Below are 9,057 nucleotides of genomic sequence, written 5' to 3' on the forward strand. Positions count from 1 at the left end.
CACACACACACACACACACACACACACACACAACATGCTTCCACCACCAATCAATTTCAGTAAAGCTCAGTCAGTTTTGTTCGACTCTGACTGACTGATTTAATAAAAGGTAATACCGAGGCAAGGTGAGGTCAGGTACGTCAGGGTTACCTTTGCGTGACACCTGGTTGCTTATGTCAGGTATACGAATGTGGCAATAAAACGCGTGGGATTTCCATGACTATTAGTATTTGCCATGTCTTGTGTAGGTTTGCAGTTAAGGTGATGCAGACTCACCTCACCTCACCTCACCTCACCTCACCTCACCTCACCTGCTAATTAAGGGTAAATGACTGTAAATACCGACTTTTTGGATGAATGGCACCTAATTACCGCTGACTGATGCCTAGGTATTGCGAATTTCCTTTGTCTTGCACGCCAACACACACACACACACACACACACACACACACACACACACACACACACACACACACACACACACACACACACACACACACACACACACACACACACACACACACTGGTAAGAAAGCGTTGGATAAATGTAATTGTTGCTCAGTATTTTGTAGTTGTATTTATATTTTTTAGGTTTGATTTGACGAGGAAACATAAGGAAGAGGAGAAACAGGAGGAGGAGGAGGAGGAGGAGGAGGAGGAGGAGGAGGAGGAGGAGGAACCAGTTAGAGGAGAATAATTTGATATAAGAGTAAAGTGGAGAGATAATCATTAGTGTGTGTGTGTGTGTGTGTGTGTGTGTGTGTGTGTGTGTGTGTGTGTGTGTGTGTGTGTGTGTGTGTGTGTGGCCGTGAGAGCTTGAGCGCGCCTAGGAGCACAAACAATATGGCGTTCTGCCTCATTTCCCGCCTCGTAACATCAGAGCAGCACAGGATTTTGTGCGTAGCCTCTCTTCACGCTTCATATAATATGTATTTACACATTTACCGTAGCATATCCTAAGTCTCTCTCTCTCTCTCTCTCTCTCTCTCTCTCTCTCTCTCTCTCTCTCTCTCTCTCTCTCTCTCTCTCTCTCTCTCTCTCTCTCTCTCTCTCTCTCACACACACACACACACACACACACACACACACACACACACACACACACACACACACACACACACACACACACACACACACACACAGCAATCAAGCCAGACCAGAGAGGGAGAGAGGAAGGGAAGGACGGCAGAATACTTGTATCGTAGTTCATCTCAGGAGTGTGGACTCGGTAGGCAAGGCAGGGCAGGGCAAGGAGACGAACAGAGAAGCATTGTTTTCTCAAGAAGCTATATAATAGGTTCCGGGAACCCGAGAGTACTCCAGCTCGGTGTAGAAAGAACTCCCGGCGATCGAAGGGTGAAACTAAATATCAGGTATAGATAGGAGGAAGAGAAGAAATTGTGAAGTATTTTCTAAGGGAGGAAAATTGTACTGAGATGGAAGGAGGACAAATGTTTGGTGGAAATGTGAAAGAGGGGGAAGATAAGTGTTTGTAACGAAAAAATAAATGTTGAGTGAAAGAAAAGAAATGTTGACAGGAATAGAAAAGTAAGATGAAGATATTTTTTAATGTTTTTAGCGAAGTTGCAATAGAAATCTATTTAATAAATGTCAGGAAGGGAAAAAGAAGGACGGTATGTAACTAAAGATACCAGAGAGAGAGAGAGAGAGAGAGAGAGAGTGAGAGTGAGAGGAGGGAAGGGAGAGAAAACTTACCAACATATTTGATCTGGTTGACGCCTGCGGTCAGCTGGCTCAGTGCGGGGTTGGACCTTTCGCCGATCTGTCGATAAAAAGCAGTTTGTTATATTGTTGACCTGCGCTCCTCCGCTTAGTGTGTGCTCTTTCCTTGTAAATATTGTCGAAAATAAATCTTCTGGTCTTACTACCATTCACTTCCCATTATACGCTAACGATTCATACTAAATATTTTTCTTATCCAACTATAATTACACAACAGAAAATCCAGTCACCTTTATATGGAAGAACGCCATTTCCTTAACTATCGTAGCGCTACAAAAATTACATTCTTTTTTTATCTTCTATCTGTGTTCTGAAACTCTTCCTTGACAGATTCTAATGGGCGCTTGGGAAAGTTACTGTGGCTTCAGAGAATGTTATGTAAACTTATAATTCAATAACTGCACACCATCAGTGAGCAAAACACCAATCAGAACCCGACAAAAACATTTCCATCGTCTTGAGTAGTCATTCTTATACCTTAAGTTAGGTTAGGTTAGGTTAGATTATACTTAAGCCCTTCAGTAGTGGGTCGAATTTTTACGATGAGTTTTGGTTATAATTAGACGATTTCATTTACATTAGGAAGAGTCTATGAAGGTAAAAAGATTGATAGCCAAAGTCCTCACAATTTTGATCCCCACATAAGTTTCTAAAGCTGTATAAAATCACCATATAGTAAGCAGAATAGATATCAAAATGTGTCATGGTACTGAAAGATGAAAGATTCCTTCCTTGTCAGTACGTATGCTACTAAGAAAGCTAAGAGACGTACCTGAAGGAGGATGGAGATGCCCACAATGCCGTAAGCCTTGTCCAGAGCTTGCGAGAAATTGGCGTAGAGCTGAGAGTTGAAACCAAAGAGCTGGAGCTGTAAAGAAGGAGAGACCATATTATACCAGTGAACCAATACGTTTCTTAGTGGTGGAGATAGACGGTGAGTGAGCTAGTCGTTGGGTTAGTAATTTGGAAGCTCAATTTGTGGGTCTGTGGGTCAGTGAGGTGCCTGCGTGCGTTGGTGAGGCGAGTCAATAGTGATTCTTGTGGCGTGCGTCTCGTAGGAAGAAACGCAGGACAAGATTTGTGTCTCCCTGTGATCTGGTTGGGGTTTGTTATGATTACTTGTGTGGTGCAGCCGTCTCTGTCATTGCAGCGTCAGGGAGTCAGAAATATAATGTGGCGTAGGTTGCGTGGGTCTGGGAGAGAGAGAGAGAGAGAGAGAGAGAGAGAGAGAGAGAGAGAGAGAGAGAGAGAGAGAGAGAGAGAGAGAGAGAGAGAGAGAAAAAACAAGAATGATTATATATATATATATATATATATATATATATATATATATATATATATATATATATATATATATATATATATATATATATATATATATCACTATTTAAGAGTAGTAGTAGTAGTAGTAGTAGTAGTAGTAGTAGTATAGTAATAGTGATCTTAGTAGTAGTCGTAGCAGTCGTACAAAGTAAAATGTATTTAAACATGGCAGTAAACGTAATAGTAGTAGCAGTAGTAGTAGTAGTAGTAGTAGTAGTAGTAGTAGTAGTAGTAGTAGTAGTAGTAGTAGTAGTAGTAGTAGTAGTAGTAGTAGTAGTAGTAGTAGTAGTAGTAATAGCAGTAGTAGCAGTCGTAGTAGTAGTAGTAGTAGTAGTAGTAGTAGTAGTAGTAGTAAAAGTCGCAGTAGTAATAGTAGTAGTAGTAATAGTAGTCGTGGTCGTAGTAGCAGCAGCTGTAACACCACCACCACCAGCAACAACAGCAACGAACAACAACACTAACAACACAAACATTAACACTAATAACCACCATGCATTTACAACACTGTCCTAATCAGCAGAGTGACGGCGCCTGTATGCAATAACCCTCGGAACCAAGTAATAACAGTTGTAATATGAGTAATGGCTGGCTGATCTCTCTATGGCTAGCCTATGTAAACCTATGTAATGGTCGTCAGAGTGTAGCACAGTGCGACCAGTGTTACGTAATGCTTGTAATGAGCTGCTAATCCATCACAGAAATCGGAATATGGAAGGATGATGAAAGGTAGGACTGATGTGGATGACGTTAAAAATTTTGGAGGGAAGAGATGAAAAGGGAAAGTTGAAAGTAATGAATATAAAGAAGAGAATGATGGAGAATATTAGGAAGAAACTAAAGGGAGGCTAAGAGGGGTTAGTTATTAATGGAAAGGAGAAATAGAGATTGAAATATATAGTAAAGAGAAAGAAAAATTGATAGAGGAAATAAGGAAAATGTTGGATGACGAAAAAATAGAAAGGAAGACAACTGAAGAACAAAAGAGTAATAAACGAGTAAAGAAGAGAAAGGCGAGACAAAGAATATAATCAGTGAAAGGAAGGAAGGAATGCATAAAAGGAAGGTGAAAAGAGGAGGAAAAAAAAAAAAAAAAGAAAAGTATTAAATAAAAGGCAACGAATGTGTTTGTTTGAGAAGTAAATATAGGAGAGATAAAAAATATAGGAGAGAGAGAGAGAGAGAGAGAGAGAGAGAGAGAGAGAGAGAGAGAGATTCAATGGGTGGGAGGGGATGGCCGTTGAGTGATGAAATACTGCGTTTTATTGACATACATACATACACACACGCACGCACGCACGCACGCCTGTGTACACTCGCCCATAACAGTGAGCAATATGTGTGCGCATCTCACTCTGTCCATCTATTGGCCAGATTTTGTTGCTGTTTATTTATCAACATACGAGGTCACAAAGCTCTCCCCTTCCCTTTCCCCTTCCTCCTTCCCCTTCCCCTTCCCTCCATCCTCTGCTTTCCATTTCCCTCTCCTCCTCCTCTCCCCATCCCTCCCTACTGCCACTTCTCTCTCTCCCTCCCTTCCCACCCTCCTTTCTTTCTCTTTCCTTTCTTTCTTTTATTCCTTTTCTGCCATACCATTTTTCTCTATTTTCTTCCGATTCTCTTTTTTTGCTTCCTTTCTTTCTTTTTCTCCTTTTTCCTGCTTGGTTTATCTCCTTTGTTCCTTTTCTCTCTCTTCCCTTCTTTTTCCTTATTTTCCTTCCTTTCTTCCTCTCTTCTTTCCTTCTCATATCATTATTCCTCTCTCTCAATCTTGCTTTCCTTTCTTCTATTCCTTTTTATCTTCTCTATGCCTTTACTTTTTTGCTTTCCTCCTTACTCCTCTCCTCCCATTTTCCTTCCCTATCTACCTTCTCTTCTCTCTCTCTCTCTCTCTCTCTCTCTCTCTCTCTCTCTCTCTCTCTCTCTCTCTCTCTCTCTCTCTCTCTCTCCTTAGTATCCTTCCCTTTATTCTTCAATCCCGCCCTCCCTTCCCTCACATGCTTAACTAAATATAAAAAAACTGAAATTATGAGGGTGAAAAAACATTGCTACAAATATTAATTCCTTTGAAGTATTTTGGTAATTAACATGTAGCCATTTTATGCTTCAAATCACTGGTTGCAGAGGACAGGTTAGAGAGGTGAGGGAAGGGAGGAAGGAGGAGGGAGGGAGGGAGGGAGGAGAGTGAGGGAGGGAGGAACACAAAGGAACATCAGGAAAGGACAAACAGCAGTATACCAGTTGGGCCTTATGTGTGGTTGTGTGTGTGTGTGTGTGTGTGTGTGTGTGTGTGTGTGTGTGTGTGTGTGTGTGTGTGTGTGTGTGTGTGTGTGTTGGTGATAAGTTGAGGAGGAAGAGGAAAGGGCGAGAGAAACAAGAGGAAAAGAAAGGAGAGGATGAGTTGAGAGAGAGAGAGAGAAGAATTTAAAGTGAGGAAGCAGTTGGAGGGAAGAATGAAAGTGGGAAGAGGAAGTAATGATAAAAAATGAAAGACATAAGAAAAGTTTTGAAATAAGGGAGAGGAGGGCGAGAGAGAGAGAGAGAGAGAGAGAGAGAGAGAGAGAGAGAGAGAGAGAGAGGCAAACTTAGATAGAAGGGGAAGGATGCAAGAGGAGAAGGGGAAGGGATGCAAGAGGGGAAGAAAGAAGCAGATTATGAAAGAAAGAACGGATGGAGGAAACTAGAGGGGGAAGAAATAAAGGGAAGAATGGCAAGAGCAAGAGGGGAATGGCGGAGGGGAATAACTGAGAGAGAGAGAGAGAGAGAGAGAGAGAGAGAGAGAGAGAGAGAGAGAGGGTCAGTGAAATAGTAATAAGGAAAAGAAAAAAAATGTAATGAAAAATATTAATGTACAGTTAAATTTCTATGTTAATTTCAGAGAGAACATTTTATATTAGTTTGTGGGAAAAAAAAAGGGAAAAGAAAACGAACATTGTAGTTAGTAATATATTTTTCATGTAATATTGGAAACCAGTTATTGTGTTATTAGAGAGTATTGGGGGAAGCCGTGATAGTGGTGGTGGTGGTTATTGTGGTGTAGTAGTAGTAGTAGTAGTAGTAGTAGTAGTAGTAGTAGTAGTAGTAGTAGTAGTGGTAGTAGTAGAAGCTTTTTTTTTTTTACAGAAATGCCTTTGTGAAAAAAAATGGTCTAGTAATGAAAGATAATGGCAATAGTTGTAGTCACAGTATTGTTGTTGTTAAGGTGGTGGTGGTGGTGGTGGTGGTGATGGTGGTGGTGGTGGTGGTGGTGGTGGTGGTGGTGGTGGTGGTGGTGGTGGTGGTGGTGGTGGTGGTCGTGCCTGCCTGTGCCATAATTGTTGTTGGGACGTGGTGGTGGTAGTAAGTGGTGGTGATGGTGGTGGTATTAGAAACATCGAAATTTTTACTTTTTATTGTGTATCTCTCGCCTTGTTTTCCATTATTTTATTATTGTGGTGTTGGTTTACTAGTGGTGGTGGTGGTGGTGGTGGTGGTGGTGGTAATTCGGAATGTTTATATGATTTTGCGAGAATATTGTAACATTTTGTAATTTTACCTCTCTCTCTCTCTCTCTCTCTCTCTCTCTCTCTCTCTCTCTCTCTCTCTCTCTCTCTCTCTCTCTCTCTCTCTCTCTCTCTCTCTCTCTCTCTCTCTCTCTCTCTCTCTCTCTCTCTCTCTCTCTCTCTCTCTCTCTGACCTACCTTCACCCAGTTCTTTGAAAAGCTATCTCTGTACTTTCGTATATAAAGTCATGACCTAACAAACTTTCTCTCTCTCTCTCTCTCTCTCTCTCTCTCTCTCTCTCTCTCTCTCTCTCTCTCTCTCTCTCTCTCTCTCTCTCTCTCTCTCTCTCTCTCTCTCTCTCTCTCTCTCTCTCTCTCTCTCTCTCTCTCTCTCTCTCTCTCTCTCTCTCCATCCTTTCACCGTGAAGTAACAGAAAGACGGGACGTGGAAAAGAAAGAAAAAAACTGTAAGCTCTTTCCTCGACCCAGTTACCTTTTAGCTATGATGTAAAAAGGCTTAAGAAAGTCAAAGGGAAAAGAGCGGAATTCCCAGAAAAATCCAGCGAGGAGGAATGATGGAGGGGTAGGAGGTGAGAGAGAGAGAGAGAGAGAGAGAGAGAGAGAGAGAGAGAGAGAGAGAGAGAGAGAGAGAGAGAGAGAGAGGTGTAACATTTGTAGAAAAGAAGTTAAATGACATAAAAAAAGTAAAAACGAAAAAGGGAAGTGAAGTTAATGAGAGAGAGAGAGGGAGAGAGGGAGGGAGAGAAGGAGGGAAATCATGTGAAAGGATTAGCTAAAGGTTGTATTGTAAAAATGTGTCAGGAAGAAAAAATTGAAGGTGGAAAGAAAAAAAATGGAAAGTGTAGCTAAAAATATGAAGCTAAAATGGGAAATACTACGAAAGGTGATGTTTGGTAGTTAAAGAAGGATATGTTGAAGAAAGTAGGCATTGATAAGGACAAATTAGGGTTAAAAGGAGAAAGAAAAAAGTGTTAATTGATGACGATAAATGTCACAAGGAAAAGAGAAACTGAAAAAAGTTGCTAATTACAGCGGAAATTGTACGAAAACTAGAGAAAATTTGATTTGAAAAACTTGTTCTTTACTACCTCTGTACTTTTGCGATCAGGTGTGTGTGTCTCTGTAAGAAACAGCACGTAAAGACCTAATAACCTCTGGCAACTCCTTGTATTTTGTTCTAAGAGGAGACTTGAGAATGAAAAACAATCGTGAGTTTTCCTTATCGTCAAAATACTTGAACTTACAAAATTAGTATTGAATTTTTATTTATACCATGTGGGCATTTCAAGGGAATTTCTGGGCTAAAGGGGATACTTCTTGGGGATACCTCATATCTCAAAACCCCCAGCTAGGAAACCGTTGCCCTGAGTGAGGAAGCCCAACCTACACTCGGACCGTGGACAGGATTCGAACCCGTGCGCTTGGAGACCCCTCGGACCCGAAAGCATGCATGGTTCCACTGTACCACGGTGGCCCACGTGTACAACCAGTGTTTTCCTGCAACTTCTCTTATGTTCTGCTTTAAAGGGGGACTTGATATGTTTAAACTAACAGGATTCTTCTTTATTTACTTCCCCGATTATATTTTTGGATGGTATGAAGTATGTGTGTCGCATATAAGGAGTGTAGACGCAATGACATTCTACAACTTGTGTTATGCTCTAAAATGAGAGACTAAATAATAAGGATTGTCTCTATTTCCTGAGGTACTTTTTTTGCCATTTCCTTATATTCTGTTTGAAAGTGGTAGACGATGTTGTGAAAATAATCGGTATTGCTTCTTTATTCCCTGTGGTTTTCCTTCTCTCACTTATGAGTAATCAACTGGATGTCTAATTGCATCTTCCTCTATAATCTATTCTAGAAAGGAGGGCTTAAACTAGCTAAAACAATCTTCATATTCTTCTCCTTTAGGAACTCCTGAAAGAGAAATCTATACCCTACCCATCTCCAAGACCCCTTCTGTTCTCACCTCGGCCGGAAAAGCCCTGCCGTTGATGGTGTGTTCGGAGCCCAGCAGGTCTACAATGCCGTAGCGCAGGTGAGCCTCCGTCAGCTGGTACCTGTAGGAGAGCGGCCCGCCAGTCACGTTTACAGGGGTCTTGCCGCCGTCCAGGGTGAGTACAACGCTATGTCCAGTGTTCTCCAGGTAACCAGACACCTGTGGAGGAAAAGATAAATAGTTTAGGAGGGATGGTCAAGTTTGAGAGTAGTTTTTTTTTTTTTTTTGTAAGAGTTGAACTGTCAAGGAAAAACATGAAAAAAGGCGTATTTCAGTGTTAGTACCCTAAAGCGAAGCAAAAAGAGACAAAAAAAGGAGAAAGACTGATAATTATGTAGTGGTGGTGGGTGATGGTGTGATGATAAGGCGAGGGTTTAAAGTGGGGATGCTTACAAATTAATACAAGTGGTGGTGGTGGTGGTGATGGGACTGGCAAGGGTTAGTGATGGTGGTGATAGCGGGGAGGGTTTAGTTTGGTGGATGGGCAGG

General features: G+C 41.4%; 1 protein-coding gene across 2 annotated transcripts in view; it reads right to left on the bottom strand.

Moving 5' to 3' along the window:
- Positions 1 to 9,057, bottom strand: part of LOC123504797 (carbonic anhydrase-related protein 10-like) — a 125,884-nt gene that overhangs the window by 24,698 nt on the left and 92,129 nt on the right. For both annotated transcript variants that reach the window (XM_045255629.1, XM_045255628.1), the window contains exons 4-6: positions 8,539 to 8,727; positions 2,516 to 2,611; positions 1,717 to 1,783 (exon numbers count right to left, since the gene is read on the bottom strand). In XM_045255629.1, coding sequence (XP_045111564.1) covers positions 1,717 to 1,783; positions 2,516 to 2,611; positions 8,539 to 8,727 — 352 coding nt within the window. The remainder of the gene's footprint in view (positions 1 to 1,716; positions 1,784 to 2,515; positions 2,612 to 8,538; positions 8,728 to 9,057) is intronic.

This window comes from Portunus trituberculatus, chromosome 17 (assembly GCF_017591435.1).
Source record: "Portunus trituberculatus isolate SZX2019 chromosome 17, ASM1759143v1, whole genome shotgun sequence".
NCBI lineage: Eukaryota > Metazoa > Arthropoda > Malacostraca > Decapoda > Portunidae > Portunus > Portunus trituberculatus.